Source organism: Microchirus variegatus, assembly GCF_963457635.1.
Source record: "Microchirus variegatus genome assembly, chromosome: 5".
Classification (NCBI taxonomy): Eukaryota; Metazoa; Chordata; class Actinopteri; order Pleuronectiformes; family Soleidae; genus Microchirus; species Microchirus variegatus.
In genome coordinates, this window is record NC_139806.1 from 5,320,901 (window position 1) to 5,342,228 (window position 21,328).

At 41.1% G+C, this 21,328-nt stretch overlaps 1 protein-coding gene across 1 annotated transcript in view; it reads right to left on the reverse strand.

Annotated features, from left to right (window-relative positions):
- Positions 1-6,019: 6,019 nt before the first annotated feature.
- The window catches only part of LOC310928002 (xenotropic and polytropic retrovirus receptor 1 homolog), a gene marked incomplete at both ends in the record, with an annotated part of 32,237 nt that continues 16,928 nt past the window's right edge, over positions 6,020-21,328 (reverse strand). The window contains 14 exons of the mRNA XM_083890463.1: positions 6,020-6,074; positions 7,036-7,257; positions 7,634-7,773; positions 8,670-8,836; positions 9,005-9,199; positions 9,287-9,452; positions 9,567-9,746; positions 9,897-9,994; positions 11,278-11,367; positions 11,817-11,898; positions 13,444-13,527; positions 13,817-13,966; positions 14,103-14,326; positions 15,736-15,837. Of these exons, the coding sequence (XP_083746589.1) occupies positions 6,020-6,074; positions 7,036-7,257; positions 7,634-7,773; positions 8,670-8,836; positions 9,005-9,199; positions 9,287-9,452; positions 9,567-9,746; positions 9,897-9,994; positions 11,278-11,367; positions 11,817-11,898; positions 13,444-13,527; positions 13,817-13,966; positions 14,103-14,326; positions 15,736-15,837 (1,955 nt within the window). The remainder of the gene's footprint in view (positions 6,075-7,035; positions 7,258-7,633; positions 7,774-8,669; positions 8,837-9,004; positions 9,200-9,286; positions 9,453-9,566; positions 9,747-9,896; positions 9,995-11,277; positions 11,368-11,816; positions 11,899-13,443; positions 13,528-13,816; positions 13,967-14,102; positions 14,327-15,735; positions 15,838-21,328) is intronic.

Consider the following 21,328-nt stretch of genomic DNA (forward strand, 5'->3'; position numbering starts at 1 on the left):
TTTTATTTGTAGTTAAAGCTGCTGTCAGTGATGTTATCTTTTAAATAACTTCCTGTCCATTGCTGTCATTAGCAGAATTCTGGCTCCTGATTTGGTAAAACGGTTGTTGTCAGGCACTGGATATGATTTGTTGTCAGACCCTGTGACTTGTGTGTGTTCTTGTACTTGCGGCATACTGAGGACCAATGGGGGTTTTTAACCAACAAAGTGAGGTCATTTTTACGAAGTGAGGACATTTTGGCCAGTCCTCACTTTGTTTTGATTGATATCACTTCCTTAGGTTGCTATAACCTGCTATACTCAATTTGTCAAAAAATAAATAAAAAATCTAATTTTGGACGACATAGTATAGTATGAGATTTTTGTCAAATTTTGGACCAAAGTTTTTTTGTCAAAGATTTGTTAAAATTTTGCACGACATAGTATATAGTATGACGTTTTTGTCAAATTTAGGACCAAGAATTTTGGGTCAAATTTTTTTTTTCTAATTTTTAATGACCAAGAAAAAACAGTACATTTTGGACGACAGTATAGTATGACGTTTTTGTAAAATTTTGGACCAAAAATTACAACAATTTTTTTTTTTTTTTTTAAATTGAAAAAGTTTTCTAGCCCTTTTTGCTCTGGGGCTCCACCTGCAGACATTTTATGGTACTGCAACCAGTAGTTCTTTGTAGATGTCATTCATGAAGTAGATATTTGTAATTGTATTGATTTATAAAGTGGAAATGCTGGTCCTCAGTATGCAGCAAGTACAAGAATGTGTGTGTGTGTGTGTGTGTACAGGGCTATTTAACATTATTATTTAACTCACTTATTTCACAGACAGCAGCTTTAAGATTCAAATAACCCCCCAAAAATATGCTAGTTATTTATGATTTACTCAATTATTGCTTTGCAAACAGTTATATTTGTGTGGGCTGTTGGCTTATGACAATATCTGGACATTTATATGCATCATTTCTGTATCCAAGATACATACAGGCCTGATTTCAAGCCTGAAATGAAGGAAATATTGACTCGAATTTCAACATTTAAAGTTTGGAATGTTTGGCTCTAGAGGAATAAATGACATTGGGCCTCGTGCAGTTTCCCCTCGTGCACACAGGTGTCCTTTAAGACAACTCCACAGCTCCCTCTAGAGAGTTTAGTGAATGATGACATGGTTGTTGTACTGCATTACTACTGTGTTCACAATGGTTTCATAATGGTTCTTCCTTTCTAGACTGTGACACCATTTATACTCAAACTGTTTTAAAATAGATCGATTGTACAGAACAGGGTCTCTGAAGGTTTCAACAAGTCAAATTTAAGACTTTTTTAAAGAGCATAATGAATACAATTTAAGACCCATTTCATATCCATACTGCCAAAAAAGTACATACGACATGAAGGAAAATTGGAGCCACAAATCATTTGCACTTACTCATCTTATGCAAGCAATTCAGCTTAGCTGTGGGCTTTCGTTAAGTTTTCTCCGCTGCTGTGCTAAGCCGTAGCACATTAGCTAGTGGTGCTCGATAAAAGTGAGACTGAAGTTTATGCATGTTTTAAATAAAAGTAATGTTAGTAGATTTTTAAGACCTTTCAAAATTGTATTTAAAGGGTTAGTTCGGAATTTTGGACATAAGTTGCCGAGTTCGCTGGTGCTATGGCTAACGCAAGTCAATGGTACAAGCTAGCATGGCATTAGAAACACTCATATAGACTCCACAGTGCACCCGAGGCAAATCAATTGTAACGGCAGACTATCGATGTACATATCTGTGTTGATAGAATGTTTGAAATAAAACCAACATTGCAATTTTAAGGATTTATGTCTCAGCAGCAGCAGCGCGTCATACTTCCTGTTAGGCTATGGCAGCGGCGGACTGATTCCGCAGCTGCTGAGAAAGTAGTCCCTCAAAAATTCATGCGATGCGAGGTTAGTTTTGTTTCAAATATTATTCTATCAACACAGATATGTACATAGATAGTCTGCTGTTACAATTGATTTGCCTCGGGTGCACTGTGGAGTCGGTATGAGTGTTTCTAACGCCATGCTAACTTGTACCATTGACTTGCGCTAGCCATAGCACCAACAAACTCGGCAACTAGAAGAACTGAATGAAATTTGTTGGAGTTGGAAAATAGGTCTCGTGTCCAAAATTCCGAACTATCCCTTTCAGACCTTTTATGAGATTTTAGGAGAATTTTAGATATTTTAAGGCCTTAAATGATTGGATTTAAGACTTTTTAAGACCCGGCGGATACCCTTATAGAAGGTACTGACAGAGAAAGTGGCCCCTACCCGGACACGTGGTAGCTCGCTCTCAATGAAAACATGGGCAACTTAATCAAAATCTAAGCCTTCTTAACTCTACAACATGATGTAAGACTAAGTTTACCTCCTTGTTTACGCACATTTTCTGGAGTTTCACTCTCCTGCACTAAAGTCCAACGAGATGAGCAGCAATTTCACACCACAGAACAGAGGAGTCGTCCACCCACTGCTGACTCCACACTCACCAAGCGAGGCAGCAGAAGAGGAGCAGCTCCTGTGAACCCCATGAGATTAAAAAATGCAGGTTTTCTCTGTGGGTTTTTGGTGCGCAAGAGTGAGCCCCTATAAACAGAGTGAAAAGGACCCTAAAACTATCATCCGTGTGTGTAGAGGAGAGTACATGGTTGCACAAGGCCCAGTGTGTATTATATACGACATAAAAGCCAACGTTTGGTACAAACAGAAGAGTTTTGAAAAGAAAAAAGAATGTAAAGACATTTTCAAAGAAATAAAGGGGAGTGGGTGGTGGGGGGGGTGAGGGGGCGTGGTCTGTCACAGTGTCAGCCATCTTTACAGTGAGGTGTGTTGGCCTGTGGAATGGGAGCGTGAGGCACCATCTGGAATGTCGAGACACTAAAACTACACTCAAACCAAGCAGAGCTTCATCAGTCTGCCTGCAGCTGGAGTGAGAACATCACATGTACACGTGTAACAGAACGTTTATAGTCTTATTTTTGTTTGGGTTGCGTGAGCGAAGGAGCACAAAAGATCTCTCCGACGGGACATCACGACATCAAACATGTAACCACGTGTCGAGGTGACGACCTGAGGAAGACCAACAGAAAAGTCCTGTATGAGCATGAAGAACAAATTAAAACTGAACCGTTCTCTTTGGATGGAACCAGTGAGTTTGCTGGAATGTTTTCAAGTTGCAACAGCTGGAAAATAATAATAATAATAATAATAATAACAATAATGGAAAAAAAACACTGCAGGAACAAAGTGACCTGTAACTAACTGCATTTCTTATGTTCAATCTCTCCTAACTTTAGACATTTACACAAAAGGCTCACCTCATAAAACCCACACTGCCTCCTGTAAACCGCTCACTTTGCCCACACCAAAGTCCATAGAGAAAACCAGTCATTTTACATCACAGCACAAACGAGCTGTTCATTTACTACCGCTTCCACTGCGACACTTTAAAGGTGTTATTTAGTGACTTTGACGTTTGACACAGTTCAATTGGATTTTCAATTTTCATTTTCTCTATGGACTTTGGTGCAGGAGAGCGAGCGGTTAATAAAAACGTCAGTTTTCTGTCAGAAAAACATTGTCTAAAATAGCATATAGCATAACATATATACATTTAACATATTGTTAAGATGTCATCGACTTACACAGGAGGCGAGCCTTTTGTCTGTGGCTAAAAAAATCATTCAAATTTGGCTTAGCATAGCACGTACAGTAGAAAGACTGAAATACATATAAAACAAAGTTCAGGAATAAAAATAAATATAATCTCAATTAAAAGATTTCAACTTGGAGGCCACAGATCACGGATGAAATATGAACATTTACTGAAACTCATTTTTATGTAGCACATATGTAAAGTATAACTATTAAAACATTTATACTAAATTGTAGCTTCAAATGAACCCGACCACACAGGTGAGTAACATGTTTTTCACTGTGACAGACAGGACACGCCCCCTTTCTTCATCATCCTCATCATCAACCAACCAGTTTGACCCGCGACACAGAACCCTTTCATTAACCAGCAGTTTTTCCAATCAGTCTTCAGTTTTTTTTTTTGTTTTTTTTAAATCAAGATTTCAGGGAACAAAAAAAAAAAAAAAATCCTTGGAATTTTCCATCTTCACTCCTTTTTGTTGTCGTCGAAAATGTTTAAAAAGCGGACTGACCTAACGTGGGTCGACACACGGGTGGTGGATCCGGGCGTCTCTCCCCACGCATCCACACATAAATATGTTGGCAAACATTCAGCGAAAAAAAAAAAAAAGAAGAGGTTTCACAATTCCAAAAGGAGGATTCTTTGTCACACTGTGTGACTGGAAGTTTCTGTGGGACAAATAAGACGATAATCCTTGACCTGCAAACAGAAAATTGTGTTTTTTTCCCCCAGTCACCCCCTCCTGCTTTGGTCCTTTTTCTTATTTACAACCGTGATTACAAATAATATCGTCTCTCTTTGTATGTGCGAGTGTGTGTGTGTTTTCTCAAGCTAGGAGTGTCTGCATGTCCATGAACAATAAAACATTAAAATCACTGTGTGTGTGTGTTCAAACACACTATAGACATTCACCTCACACTTCCTACAAAGTGCAAGGGTGTGTGTGTGTGTTCTTGTACTTGCGGTATACTGAGGACCAGTGAGGGTTTTTAACCAACAAAGAGAGGTCATTTTTACGGCGTGGGGACATTTTGGCCAGTCCTCACTTTGTTTTCATTGAAATCACTTCCTTAGGTTGCTATAACATGCTATACTCAATTTGTCAAAAAAAAAAATCAAATACATCGGCAAATGGACGACATAGTATAGTATGACGTTTTTGTCAAATTTTGGAACAAAACATTTTGGTCAATTTTTTTTTTAAATTTTGGTCGATATAGTATAGTATGACGTTTTTGTCAAATTTTGGACAAAAATTTTGGGTCAGATTTTTTTTTTCAAATTTTGGAATACAGTATAGTATGACGTTTTTGTAAAATTTTGGACCAAAAATTTTTGTTCAAAATTTTCTTTACATTTTGGACGACATAGTATAGTATGACGTTTTTGTAAAATTTTGGACCAAAAATTACAAAAAATATTTTTTTTAAATTGAAAAAGTTGTCCAGCCCTTTTTGCTCTGGGGCTCTACCTGCAGACATTTTATGGTACTGCAACCAGTAGTTCTTTGTAGATGTCATTCATGAAGTAATTATTTGCAATTGTGTTGATTTATAAAGTGGAAATGCTGGTCCTCACTTTGTCAGCAACCCAGTCCTCAGTATGCAGCAAGTACAAGAATGTGTATGTGTGTGTGTATGCGTGTGTGTGCGTGTGACGCATGTAAGGTGCACGTAGGCAGCTCTGTGATGAAGCTGTAGAGCAGCGACAGTGTCAATGTGCAGGGAACACTGTGCCGTCAGAGCGGGGACAAACTTCTGTGACCCTTTCCTTCCCATTCAGGCCCACTCCAGGATCCAGATTACAAGTGGACATGAGGTTTAAATGGTTCTTCATTTATTCGAGGCCTTTCTCCTGCAGCTGAGAGCAGGGAAGGAGGGGGGGTGGGCGGGGAACCTTTCAGCGGCGGTCAGCTCGGAGCGGTCGGCCTCGTTCTGTGTGGCACCGTGAAGGAGCAGGGGACACTTCCTGTCCACGAGGACAAATGTTCTGCGTTCCATTCATGCTGAGGCTGAAGTGGACACAGGTTTGTCACCTGCTGCTTGTGTGAGGTGGAGTTGAAGTGAAAAGCCTCACCTTGTTGTTCTGGCTAAAGGAAGAAGGAGGAGGAGGAGGAGTGTGATGACGCTCTGCTGGGTTTGCTTATGAGAGTTTGTTTTTGTTTCAGTTCCTCTGTTAAATGAGTCTGAACCCCCGAGCAGAGGCTCCTGCACTGAAAACATAGAATATTATGGAGGCATGAGAGTTCAGTTTCAACGCCGCACTCGCCGGGTAACTCGTTAGGAGGTGGAGTTCCCTCCTTTGAACAAATTCTGGACCCAGGCGAGGGGCGTGGCCTGATGTCAGGAGTCGTCGTCAGTGTCCTCGATCAGAACTTTGGTGTCACGGGTTTTGGACCTGGAGGAGACAAGAGGAACATGGGGTTTACATATGGCCCTCTTCCCTTTTCCTCGCTCCGCCTCGGCACAGATTTTAGGTTGCATCTCCGCGACAAAAAAAAGTACCTACTCAACTTGGGCGGAAACTGCAGTGACTTTGTTTAACACACACACAATGACTTGTAAAGCAGTTGTTTTCAGTGTAACTGAATCAGTCAGTTAATTAAAAATACACTGTTAAATATTGAGATTTTACACATTTCCCTAGTAATTGTTGGAGATTAACCCACGTTTTTTTAGGATTGATAAGAGCCGGTGGAAACACGGCATTACTGTAAGCTTGTTCTTGTGTTGGTTTTTCTGGTAACCATAATTTCGCAATAGATTAATCTGTTGATTATTTTCTCGATGTCATAAAATGTTAAAAAAACGTTGATCAGCGTTCGTCAAAGCTGGAAATGACGATGTTCTCGAATGTCTTGTTTTGTCCACATACCAAAAATGATTCACTTTTAATGATTTCTTTGTTATGTGGAGCAAAGAAATCAAGAAAATATTCACTTTTAAGAAGCTAAAACAATCAGAAATCATGTTTTAATCACTAAAAAAAGCTTCAAACTGATTATCGATTATCAAAATAGTTGAAGATTAATTTAGTAATCGATGAATGATCGATTCAGCTCTAATTGAGACTAAAACCAGGTCCTAATGAAGGAGAATGTAATTTCTGAGGAACTGGTTATGGTTAGGGATTGGGATAACTCTGTTTTTGCAAATGCAAGTAAATGCAATGACGATATAGAGGTTTTTTTTTGTGGGTTAATACTTATGGGTTACGGTTAGTCCTGTGGTGGTATTGCAGAGACAGCGAGGTCACATCCTTCCAGTCCAAAAGCCAATGCCCACAGAATTTGACAGACATCAAAACAACAAGGCTGCCCTGAGACTTTAGCATAGTACTGTCGACCGTCGAGACTCACTGTGAGGCGAGCCGTGGCCTACGTAGACTCATGCTGTAGCTCCTCTTCCAGTTCTTCTTTCCCTGCCGGTTCCTGACTCCATCCTCCTGGTCCATCATCTGCTCCAGCAGCGTCTGGTCGTCGGCGTTGAGCGGAGCCACACTGATGTCTCTGACGGCCCTGAACTCACCACAGTTATTCAGGTGCTCGTTCTCCAGTCGGAAGAAGTTCCACACAAAACGCCTGTGGAGGACACGGGTGAGCCGTCAGAAGACTGAATTCACACAGCACGTTCGGTGACATTCATGGAGGAAGAAAGATGTCACACTAACAATTTATGGGAGTAAAATATTCACTGGCAACAGCTTTGCAGTTTGCTTTTATGGACACATTTGGATTCCTGTTATTTGCCCTTTTATCTAAATCTGAATTCATGCATACGTGTTATTTATTGTCATGTACAATTATTACAGACCATATTTACCTGTTAGTAACTATGTTTATCTTCAATTGTATATAATTATCTTTATATTTTTATGGGAGCGTAAAGCCTCCGACAATTTTACTTACAATAAAGAAGAGAATGGGCTGAATTAATAACAGAGAATTGATTAGTAACCTGAAGACTTCCATCGGAGCGAGCACAGTAGTCAGAATGTCAGATATGCCATTGACGCCAGAGACTGTGTTGAGGGTGACGGTCAAAGTCCACGAGAAACGCAGCAGCACATCCTCCACTATGGCGCTGTAGTAATAAGCCTGCAGGGGGAGACAGAGCGCAGCCAACATGTCATACATGACAGTTTACTGGAGACCTACAGCCTAGGTCAGGGGTCAGGGGTCTGCAGCCTGCGGCTCTAGGGCCACATGTGGCTCCTCAACCCTTCTGTTGTGGCTCCTTTGTAGTAACTTTGAATAAAAAAAATTTTATTTTTATTTAATATTCATTCTCTTATTTCAAAGTGAACACCTCTTATTTAGAAATCAAGGTGATATAGAAATTGTTTTAATATTTTGTGCATCACATCCAATGTCCTGTCCATCTTTGGATCCATATATTTACTGCATCTGTTCTGTGCTCCAAATATTGCAATATCTATCTATTTCAAAGTGAGTCAATTTCATTAATTTCCACAAACAATGGAATTCTGTGTTTCATTCCAAAGTACTTTTTTTTTCTCCACTTTATAAAATGTTGGCTATAAACAGCATGAAATGTCAACAGTTTTATTTTTGTATAGTTCTTAATGCAACAAACTACAAATTTTGTATGTAGTATATCTGTATAAAAGAAACCTATATGTGATATAATCTTAATTTTTCAGGTCAAATGGGTTTTGCGGCTCCAGATTAATTCTATTTGGGTGGAGAGGGGACAAAAATGGCTCTTTTCATAGTAAAGGTAGCAGACCCCTGGCCTAGGTTATACCGTTCCCAGAGCTCCACTATGATGCTTGTGACATAAATGGCATTGTTTTGAGATAACGAAGAAGAAGGCAGGTTGACGTTATGTGGGAAAATCCACCAGTCGACACAAGACCCTGGATCCACAGCCATGTATAAACATGCAGAAATGACCCAGGACTATGGAGGTTAATCAGTTAAGTGTATTTTGTATTTTTGTCTGTCTCCACGCTCGAACGTGGACAACACACCTTATGAGGGTAGACAATCTCCTCTCTGAGGAAGGCGTTCTCGCCTGCATTGCGGTCAAACAGGCCCCAGTCCATCTTTAGATCCCACACCAGTGTGTAACATGAGCTGATCACAGAACAGCAGATGTACAAGTAGAGGAAGATGTGGGTATCGGGGTCAGCTTCAGCTAAGGAGGGGAGGAAAAAGCGTGAATAAAACGTACATATTTTTGGACACAAAAGCAAACGTAAAAGCCTATTTAACAATTACAGTTGACCTCTAAAGAAGCAGTGTGTAGGATTGTTGCAGATTAAGAGCGATTTTAAGGCCTTTGTGCATGTGAAAACAGTCCTACCTTTGTGCGTCTTGTACAGGGCCGCAAAGGTGACGACGAAGAAGGATGTTGAGTATTTCCCAGCGTTCACCAGGTGAGGGAAGGCCCGCTTGGTGTCACGGTAACGCCGGAGACACTGGACGAATCGGAACCACGCAGGAAGGCACTGAATCACCGCACGGACGCCATAGGAGTAGGAATTACACACGTCTCTACCTGCAAACAATGACGGAGAGACGGAGGACGGACATGTTAAGGTTGTCTTCGCCGTCTCCACCGTCTTCAGTCAGTATCATGCCTCACCTTCACTGCTGATGAGTCCGTCGTGTTTCTTCCAGTCCAGTTCAAAACTGTAGAAACAGATCATGTACTCCAGATCCATCAGAACCACCACCAGAGAGTTGAGCTGGTCAGCGAGCCAAAAGTCTGCGAAGCCCACGCGATGAAACGGGGCGGTGACCACTCGGAACTGTGGAGGAAAGTCAAAAACGCACACCGATTTATCTCTACACAATCAGCAGGCGTGGGTTTTTCTTGAGACCAACATGCAGAAAACTGTATATGCTGTATATAGTGAAATTACCAGGAGTTTGAGCAGCCAGAAGCGTGACTTGTAGTAGCACATCTTGAGGGGGTTGATGAGGAAGAGGAAGAAGAAGCCGTAGAGAGCCAGAGGGTTGGCCTGCATTGGCACCAAGATGCTGTTCCTGAAGAGACACGACAGCAGGCTGACGCACCACAGCACACCCAGCAGACCTGCAATCTACACACACACACACACACACAGATTCAGTTTCATTGTTCATCAAAGTCATGGTAAAGCTGAAGGACAACGCACTCTAAAAACCTGAGCAACAAATGAATTGTCATAGTCTGGCCGTGTGTGTGTGTGTGTGTGTAAAAAGACTCAGACCTCAAACAGATGTTGGTGAGACAGGTTGTTTCTGGGGTTGAGTTCAAATATGAGCACATGGTTGACTCCGGCCTGCCTCCAGCCGTACGTGTTAATGCCTGAAAGATGAAGACACACAGACAGACAGGCATTCAGACAGCAGCTCGGGCCAGGATCATATATTCAAGTGTTAAAGTGTATTTTAGGGCTGCAACTAACGATTATTTTTGGTGTCGACTAATCTATCGATTATTTTTTCGATTAGTCGACTTCTGTTTATCCTACATACAGTGGACTCACGCGTGTGCTTTAATAACACAACATTTATCACAGTTAAATACTTGAAACAAATGATCACATCTTAAATGTCGAATTCACATACTCCATATCACACAGTTGATAAGTAAAAGAGGTTTAAAATTCATTACAAACGCTAGTATTGACATCTCTTTACTAAAACCTCTGTAATTTCACTCTGCTTCACTTCAACAGCATCAGACTTTGCGCAGCTCGTGTCCACATGCTGTTACATGACCCCCATTGTGTTTTAAGCTCCTACTGCATATTTTAAAGGTGATTTTTGCTTTAAAATGCAGTATTTTTTTCATTTATGGTGTGTTCCATGTACATTTACTCAGTGACACATTGGCACCCACAGCGAAACACCTCTTGTGGAATCTCACAAGTGTTATATTTATTTTGATACTAAGATAATGCACATAGAGCTTGCAACTGCAGAGATTTACTCTATTTAGTTTGGGCATGTCATTTTCGAGCAGCGACTCCAAAAAGAGGGTACAAAGTATCAACCTTATTTCTGAACTCACTTCTCTGTGGTACGTGGTGATACAGCGGCTCCGGGATGTCGGCGTTTAACGCGTTCGTGAATTGCCGTAGTGTTACCATGGAACAAGCATTTAACGTGTTTCGCTGGTTTATTTTCAGGGAAATGTTCCCAAACTTTGGAAACTTTGGGTCGGAGTTTACGAGCCTCTTTGTCCATTTCTGGCATAATTTGTGCGTTCTTCTTCTCTGCTCCCTTGCAGCATGTAAACAGCGAGCAACACTGCCCCCAGCACTTCCTGTAGCTAGTTCTGGATAGCGTGAGTGTGTGTTTGTTTACACTGCAGTTACAGCTGAGCTTGAAGCGGCCGGTGTGACTTACAATAACAACACGACGCTTGAATTTTATCGTCTGCGGATTTTTTATGAAAATTCATCGATCGTTGCAGCCCTAGTGTATTTCAAAGTAAAAGTGTTTGTTTTGATGTAGAGTTCACAAAAAAAAGAACATGATGATGATGATGCAACATTAATTTGTAAATAACAAAAACACAATAGAATCAAAACAATTTAATAAATAATGCAGACAATTGTGATGTGTGTGTGTGTGTGTGTGTACCTAACAGGAAGAGGAACTCTATTAAAAGGAATCCTCCTCTGTAGATCCTGACCATAGGCCAAACGTCATTAGGATCAATCACCACAACTCCTAATGACACAGAGAGGTGCAGAGACGGTTAGTACAGTTACACACATAATTTAAAATGCTTCATACCATACAACAGCAATTTGTTTGCCGGAAATGCAGTCGTGCCGAGAACCAACACCAGACAGACAGACATGCCTCTCGGTGACAATATGGCTGTCAGCAAGGAAAACACAATAAAACATCTGATTGACTTCATAAACTCTACACCGTGAGACTCTCCTGCACCAAGACCATATGCATGCCCAGTGCACTTAAACGGTCATGTGACATACATTTTAGGTATTTTAGTGTGGAGTTCCGCTCAAATGGCTGGAGCCTAAAAGCAGATCCCGCAGTGTTTTCAAACTTCTCAATTCTCAGCGGCGAATGTTAAAGTGTGGATGGAAAGACAATTAGAGACATTTAAATCGCTCAGAGTAAGAAATTGTGTCATGATTTTTGTGTGTTACCTGTGATGACCACAGAAACCAATAAGACCAGGAAAACTCCGCAGTAAAGTCCAACTCTAAAGGTGGTCCAGGCAGGAGCAGGCTGCAGGCAGACAATGGACAATCCCAGTCAGTGTCTCAGTGGGATAATGCATGAACACAGATGTTTCAGGTGTTTTTAACTGTAAACTTACATAAAGTGTCCGAAACATCTGTGCGACTGAAATGATTCTCTGAGATTTGTACTCCACACACAAACAGATAGGTGCACATCTATCCATTCAATCCAGACACAATTAAAACATCATCTCATCTTCTCATAGCTTAGCAGCAGCATCAGCTGCACTACAACAGCTCTTCTTATTTCATTAGGGTTTGGGCAGTGATTCAATTGAAATGGCGTTGTAATCACAAGAGGGAGAAGGTAATATCATTATGCAATTATGAATTAATTGCGATGGCTTGTAAATGTCTGTGAAAATGTCATTCATAGTTCACTACATTAATCAAATGTCTCAGTGTCAGTTAGTGTAACAATGAAAAAGACAAATTCAGCCAGTAAACACACACACACACTGTAAGACAGGATGAGCGTTTTATACTGTATATCTATTGGTGTGAGCGTACATGTCTTAAGTAGACCATGAGGACACATTAACCATCTTTGTGAGGACAACCTGACTAAGGATGGGACTTTTTTGTTGACAAAACGATCAACGATCGACACGTGCGCACCTCGACAAAAAAAAATAAAAAATTGGAAAAAGCAAAAGTGTCACAAACACGTCAAGTTCAGGAAGCGGTGCACGAAAAGGTGAGCCTGCTGTCCAGACTCCCTGCGCTCTCAGATGATAGTGCGCCCATTGCGGAGGACGAGTCACCGGCCCCTTTTTTGTGAATGGAATAGGTGAGGGCGGGTCGGTAAGGTAACTACGGAGCGTCGGCCAAAAAGGTGCTCAAAGGCTGGTTTGTAGGACGAGTGTGTCCAAGTGCGTGTCCAAGCGTGTGTGTGCGTGCGTGTGTGCAGAGCGAACGAGCACAACAATAAGTCTCACCCAGTCAAGATCCTGCACTCTGGTGGACACCTAACGAGCGCAGGTTCAAAAACCTGCGCCGTCTGGCGACACACCTGTGCCAGTGGAGAGAAAACGCTCCGCTCCGCATTTTTTTGCCCCTCATTTTTATTATGGCTGCTTCGATGGTCAACAATGGGCATTACTGCCATGTTCTTGAGCCTAAAACGGAGTAGTACACTGTAGAATAGTTTCCACCCCCGCATTGCTGCTGCTGTAAAAAAAATTATAATAAAAAAATAAATAGATAAAAATGACCAAAAATCGACACGTGCACCTCGACAATCGACTCTCAAAATGTCGTGAAATTCCCATCCCTAATCCTGACCTTACTTAACCAGGCTCTGATATGTGGTTTTAAGGTTTAGGATGATGCATTTAGTTGTGATGTTATGGTTAGGGGGTAAGGGGCTAAGGTATGTATTGTCTGTGATTGTCTTAACTAAGAATATTGAAGAAGAACGTGTGTGTGTGTGTGTGTGTGTGTGTGTGTGTGTGTGTGTGTGTGTGTGTGTGTGTGTGTGTGTGTGTGTGTGTGTGTGTGTGTGTGTGTGTGTGTGTGAAAGAGAGGAGACCTGTGCAGCTCCCAGTGGAGGAACCCTCAGCCTCTTCATGGCCTTCTGTCTGTCACCACCTTCCAGCTCTGTTGTGACCAACGCCTGAAAAAACACGGGGAGATTCGAGAGGTTTTCATTTGTTTTTTTTCCGTGATAACACTCACTACGTTTCCATGCTGTTTATGTTCACATGATATAATATTCTCAGTGCAGATTTTCACCTGCTTGTCTTCACTCGGACATACTGCTCCAAACTTCTGTATATATTTGTGTGTGTGTGTGTGTGTGTTTGTGTGTTTGTGTTTGTGTGTGTGTGTGTGTGTGTGTGTGTGTGGGTGTGTGTGTGTGTGTGTGTGTGTGTGTGTGTGTGTGTGTGTGTGAGAGAGAGTACCTCCGTCTCCGAGATGAGCTGTGTGATTTTCTTGCATGTGTAAAACGGAGCCACTTCGACATGGACCACCCTCCAGTCGGCCCCCCTCGGTGTCTCCAAAATCTTGTCATGCTTCTTCAAGATCTTCCTGAAACCTGTGAAGTTCAGGTTCTACACACGCAAACACACACAACAACAACGTTCAAATCATCTACTCGGAGAAACAGGATGCGACAGCTGTGACACCTGCACAACATCTGCGGCATCCATTTCGATGCAAATGTAACCCTTGTGTGTCTGGGTGCACCTGGTAGTTCTGCAGCAGTATGAGGCTGAGGTAGAACTCGGAGAAGGCCAGCTGAAGGTCCTTTATGTTTCTGTGTTTACATCGCTCCTGCTGCGACAGGGCGAACACCGTCTTCCTCCTCCTCAGGCCCCGCCCGTGCACCGTGCTCTCTCTCTGGGCGTCCAGCGAGGACTGCAGCTCGTTCTGCAGCGTGGCGAAGCGCCGCTGAGCCTCGGCCAGCTTTTCTGAAAGAGGAAGGGGGGGGGAAAACGGTGCTCAAGGTGAGAGAAGGAGGACAGCAACACAACACAGCTCTCTGCTCTCAAAAACAGTGAACACCACATTAATAATAAGCAGTAGGGCTAGGGCTAGACGATTAAAGGTGCATTATGTGATAAATCTAAAGCAACTGGCCATAAAATCCTCCTAATATGTCACAGAGACTCAGGAATAATGTTCATATAACAAACTGAACTCACCAACAACAACAGTACAGACAAAATATTTGCATAAAAAAAAATCTTTTGCAGACTGCAAATCATGTTTATGTTTTGAAATCATGTTTTGACATGTGGCGCCACCTACCGCCGTCTACCAATCATTGCAGTCAGTAGCTGCCGAGCAACCACGGGTTGCCAGTTACGTCAGAAAACGAAACCTAAAAGACCTCGGTATTTTGAATTTGAATGAAGTAACTGTTTTCGGCCACATTCTTACATATGGCACCATTAATCGAATTTTAATCGTGATTTCGATTTTGGCGTCACATGATCATAAAAAGATTATAATCGAAGAAAAACCATTAATGCGCCACACGGTGCTGCGTGTATGTAAATTCCTATGCTGGAAAACAACTTGAATGCATCGTTTACATGTTACTAATTTATTTCTGAAAGTTCTATTAAGTTATATTTAAATTTGACTTTTGGTGGTTCAATAAACACTCAAGTTTTGAAATCAATGAATAATCGTGTTTATTAATCATGATTTCAATTATGATTTGATTATCAATCAAATTAATCGTGATTACTATTTTTGCCATAATCGTCCAGCCCTAAGTAGGGCAGGGCAATATATCCATAATATACCTATATCTTCACATGAGAGAAGAAATCCTCTTAGATTTTGGACATATTGTATTAAAGCACCTGTGATGGCCTTTCCAGGTTTCAAAGGCTGGTGCAGTGATACATTGATTTAAAAAAATAAATAAATACATGCAAATTGACTAAATCATATTTCAAAAAAGTGCCTTAACACTTAAAATCCTTATTATTTGTGTTATAGCAGGATTTGACCATATTTGTCTGCAATTTAATTGTTTCCAACACATGTAAATATCCTTTAATTAACATTAAGAATCAAAGAAATGATTATAACTGTATTTTCAGATTGTGAAATACAGATCATAAACAGTAGATAAAGTAGACCATGTTGTTCATGTTCTAACATAACAAGGTTTTCTAAATTTTTACTGGATTATTGTGTGTGTGAAGATCTGAGGAGATCAAACCAGCCTGTTTAACACGTTTTTTGTGCGTGTACCACTGTTTTTAATAAAGAACTCGGTGAATGAACATGGTTGTGTGTGTGTGTGTGTGTGTGCGTGTGTGGGGGTGCGTGTGTGTGTGTGTGTGTTGGTCGTGGTCATTACCAGAGTAGAAGGTGTTGATCTTGGCCAGTTCTTTTTCACATGCCTGGAAGAACTTTTCCTCAAACTTGGCGTAGTACCTCTTGACTGTATCTTCATCTGTGACTGTGAAGGAGACATGACGTGATGTTAAAGTGAGGTGATCTTTTATCGGCTACTTGTCTCACAGCAACAACATCTTAATGAGCCTGACTGAAGCGAGGAGAGAAAGTGAGGAGACGATGACAGTCCGTCCTCTGTGTCCTTGTCTATTGAGTGTGTTTATACATTAAATGTGCTCCCCCCCCCCCCTTCTGCTTTCTCATGGTTCATGCAGCAAAACCTGCATTGACCAGCAGTGACCAGCAGGTGGGGCTGTAATACAGTAGCTTCCTAAAAATCAATGACATTCTATTGTGTTGATTTCAAACTTCATATTTTTGTTGACGTACGTTCATGCGTTTGTAGATCCAAGACAATAGAGCCGCAAATGACATGTTATCACTTTTTACTCATCTATGAGCGACGGAATTGCCTCACGGGGACAAATAAAGTTTATTGAAATTAACTTAATTCAACAAATTAAGAGAGCTCTTTAACAGGAACAAACTACTTTATATAATACTGTGTATTTTGGCACACATATATCTGGTAACTGGTTTTTGATTAAATGTTCACATTGTTTTATTCACCACTGTATGACCCTACATACCCATACCACCACAGTAAAAACCACAGTAAAAACAATCAAACAGTTTTAAGTTGAAGACTATGTGGAAGTTTGTTGAGATACAACATAAATCAACAAAGTAGACTTGGGGTCAATTCCAATTCCTATCTTAACCCTCAAGCTCAACCCTTAATCTTAACTGGCCCTCAAAACCAAGTGTTGAGGGTTATTTTGTCACTTAGAAATGGGACACCCCTTAAATGCAGATACGTCTTCAGACTGTAGGGGAAGAACACATTTACGTCAGGATTATTTATTACGATCCGTTTGTCAGTCAAGTTATTAGGTTGTCAGTTAGTTATAAGATGATACTCATACAAATACCACAACCACGGACATATTCAGCTGACAGTTACCACACACCACGGCTTATTGAAAAGTAAACCATAGCAAACGATCGCTTGTCCGCACCGGCCGACTATTGACAAAAGATCGTAAAATAAAAATAAATGTTACGCAACAATGACATCAGTTATCCATAATATGGGCCTAAACTAAGATAATACAATGGTTTTCATCATTTTTATTTCTCTATTAACAAAGAAAATACTTCATTTGTAGCGTACTCGTTTCGCTGCTTTCGGCGCCATCTTTGTTATGTCACGCTGGTTGCACGCTGGTTCACTACGACACTGTCCCGACTTACATCAACTCAACTGAGCCATTGTTAACATGATCACAAACCACTGTGCTTTTACGGCTAAAATGCTAAACGGCTGCTGTGCAAAGAGCCAATTCCCCCCCCCCCCCTTACCGTTTGAGAATCTGCAGTCGTCTACACTGAAGTGGCCTTTCCTGGGCTAAATGAACCAGTCAGAGAGTGTTTGTTGTGAAACGGGCGTGTAATGTGATCCAAACACAAGAGCTCATCATTTCAATGCTGTCATCGAGCAGAATGCTCTCTGCGAGCTAATCCGTGTTTCTAAGGTCAGTAATTAGTTTGTTCTTTTCGGTGACATTTAGAGCGGAGAGCTGCTGTCGTTACTGTAGCAATTCACAGAGAAGTAGTGTTAATCAAAAAACCTATATAATGTATATTTTAAATTTCGCTTCGGACTAATCAGAAGCCTATTTGGAAAATGGTAGTGAACATACTGTAGTTAACCCATTGACGCAGGGAAAGCATTGCCGCATTTCTACCATTGACGCCGGGAGAGCGGCAGCGCGTTTTATTCTACCATAGACGCCGGTAAAGCGGATACGTTAATTTTCGGCGGTATAAGGGTTCCTCGCGACATTGTTCTGAAATTACTTCGCGCAAACATGGAGGACTTTGACAGCGGAGAGATTTCTGAAGGCAGTGATTTTGAGGAGTTTCATCTTCATCGCTGATAACTTCGAGCGCGCTGAACAAATCGACCGGGATTCGTGGTTAAGACATAATTATGTTTGAAGACGACGAGGTCGGCGATAACGTCGATAAACACCACCGTAATCGACGGAGCGTTTACAACCGCGCACCAGGGGTGACGGTGGATTTACCTGCCGATGCCGCAGCGTGTGAAGCAGACTGTTACAGTCGTTACATGCTGTTCTTGTTCTTCACACTCCATCAGGACTAAATCAAGGCACTGACACAAGTTGATATTACTTTATTTTCTTACTGTTTTTTAACTGGAAATAGTTATTCACTTTAATTTTACATTTTTGTATCTAAATAAAATAAATTTAATTGGTAATTTAGTAGCCATTGAAGCTCAGGTTTAAGAGGCATTTTCTCCAGGCACTTCAGGCCTTAATGGGTTAAAGCTGTGCACTGAGTGGTTCAAACAGAGCTCATGTCCATGTTCAGACATATTCAGACAGTGATTTAACTTTTGTTTCTTTGTTAAATTGACATTTATTTCTATTCCAAATGCCATGATAGATGTTTGACATCTTGTTCCTCACACTGAGTCAGTTGTAGCAGAACAGAATTTTGAAATTGCAATGGTTTTTGTGCTGTTGTGGATCTATATATACGGTGAACCGGTGTGTCCGACCGCAAAAACTTGTACCGACCGTCTCGTCAACAACAACCAGACGACAGACCGCGCAGGTGGTTTAGAGTCAGACCGCGCAGAGTCGGTGATTCACCGTGTTTCAGGCCAGCTGCTTTTAAATAAGACACCAAATTAACTAAATTGGAGAGTCCCAGCCATTCCCCCCTCCCTTCCCCAGCGCACAAACAGCCACCACAGTCAGACTACAGTAATCTCCTTATCCCTTTTTAGCCTTATTCTGCTCTTTTCGTTCCATCTAAGCTCATGCCATCATGATTATTATCATTATTACCATTATGACATGTCTGTCTCTCGGTAATAGGCTGTACTTTTCCATTTGACAATTGGTGTTTTTTTGGGTCTATTTTTCAGCAACACCCTGCTTTGCTGTCAGTTACACACACACACACACACACACACACACACTCACATTTGGAAGCTGTGCGAAGCAGAGGTGTGTTCCACCATCGTGACTCAGTGTGTTGCTCAAAGACACTTCAGCAGGACATTATATGGTATTGAAAAGGATAAAGGCTGGTTTGTTTTGGCCTACCAATAAGACGCATTTGACGAGGGCTGTGCATTGGAGCTGCGCTGCACAAACTCATCGCCAACTATTTAGATAATTGGTCTTCTCACAAACCTTAAATCTCTCAGATTCTTAAATGAGAATATTTTCCAGCTTCTTTCCTCTATATGTGACAAAGAAAAACATTCAAATTGAATAATGTTGGTTTGTGGACAAAACAAGACGTTTGAGAACATCTTCATTTTAAGGTTTGGGGAACTGTGATAAATATTTAAGACTTTTTTTGGACAGTATATAAATTATTCAAGAAAATAAACAGATTAATCAATTATGAAGATCAAAAGCTATAAATGATTATGTGCTGGTTCAAAAACCCTTTATTTGACCGACATAGAAGTATAATTGTCACTGTCTTGGGGTTAAAGGCCCATTTATACTCCGACCATATCTTATTTTTCTACCATTTTTTTTAAATCAGATATGAAATGGCTCCAACAGGGCTTTCAGACAGACAGTTCTGGCTCTGGTTCCGTTCTGGAGTCTGAGAACCTTGGTGCTTTGTGGCGAACCAACCCCTGTTCACACCAATTTCAATTTAGTGAAATTAAAATTGGGTTTAGGATTTGGGAACCCGGAAACCGGCACGGAGCCCAGTGTGAAAGCCCTATTTGAGTAATCATCAGTCTGTCCTTTTGGGTCTGACGCTGTTCTTGTTCATAGTCACATCACATGCAGTTAATATCTATCTGTGATTCACAGACTCTTCTATTCTAGTTTCTCCTTCTGGCCGATTAACGCATCCACCCGACTGTGTCGCTTTTGGAGATTTTGTCCAATTCTTTCCACGTTATTAAAAGATATTTTCTGTGACTTGTTTTTGACTCAGAAGTGCATCGTCCATCAGCTGGAAAATGTTTCAAATAGACTTCCTCTTCAATATCAGCGTAACGCTCTACCTTCTACAGTAAATCGTCTGCCCTGTGCCTTTATACCACATTTATGCAGCAGCTTTTGCATCTTAAGAGACCACTTTAGTTTCAAAGCCCACTTTGATCCATTTGAATTATTCAGTGTTTAAAATCACAGCATTAAATCATCTGTAAAAAAAATATTTAATAGGGCAAATGCAGATAAACTACCAAATGGATTTAAGAGACAGCAGAATGTGAAACCCAGGCAGATTGTAGTGATGTTTGGTATTATTACGTATGAAGAGAGGCTTGTTAAATCAATCCTGCTGCCCATCTATCATTCCATTTATCCTCCCACCTGGTACTATATGGCCTCCCTCATGATCCAGCTCTCTGTCCTCTGTTCACTCTGTTTCCATCACTGTCAGCGTCTCCATCTTTGTCTCTCCCTCTCCATGTGACCAACTTTGGCTCTAAACTGGAGGTCATCTCGGTATGCCATCACCGATTGCTTAAAACCCTTTGAAAAACCCATTGAAATTGGTGCCAATTTAGTGGAGAGAGAGAGAGGAAAAACCTCTGACTAATAGCAGTGGGTGGAGGAAAGTTTACAGTTAAACCTTAAGTGACGATCATTTAATGTCAGTGCTGTTTGTTTTGGGAAGAATTTGCACACCAGTCGCATTAGGTCTCATTTATTGGGTTTTGGTGTGGTAAGGCATAATTGACTAGATTTTGTTTGGAAAGAACAAGTCGGAGAAAAACGTTTGCAAGTTTGCAGTTTGCAAAGTAATCTTGCCGTTAGGTCTTCATCTAGTATCCCAGATGCTGGCAAAAGGGACTTAAACATGTCGGGAGAATCTTCGATTGTAATTTCAAGTTCATACTAAGTCATGATGACTGCCGGGGAGCATCTGCTGTAGCAACATGGCAAACAGGAAACAGGAAACAGCAGTTAAGTGCCTTGCATCCACCTGCTGGACTGGAGTATAAATCAATCTTCATGGCCTATTCAACTATTGGCTGTTGACATATTTCACTTTAAACTCTTGCTCTTTTACACAAGAGGCAAACCAACAGGCTGTCGGATACCAAAACACCTACTGGGAACCAAATGCAGTATTGTTTGGTTTAAGTGTGGTGTCTGAGTGGAGCGTTCTCCAACATTAAGAGAAGATAAGATAGTCGTTTATTTGTCCCGAAGTGGGGAAATTTAGACTGCTGATTTCAGTATTGTCTCTTACAGGTAGCAGTAAGAGAATGTTCAAATGTCCTTACTATTCCGGCTTGGCAAAGGTTGCGTGATGAAAATGTCACCATGACTAGCTCTGTTGACACATCAGCTCAGTTGGACGTAACGCAGATGTTGTACTGGAAGCAGAGGAGAATCTGTTGAACGTCTCTGTGAGCGATTTGGACATTTGTGTTCTCCTCTGTGTAATGTCTCGAGATAAAACACTGCCAT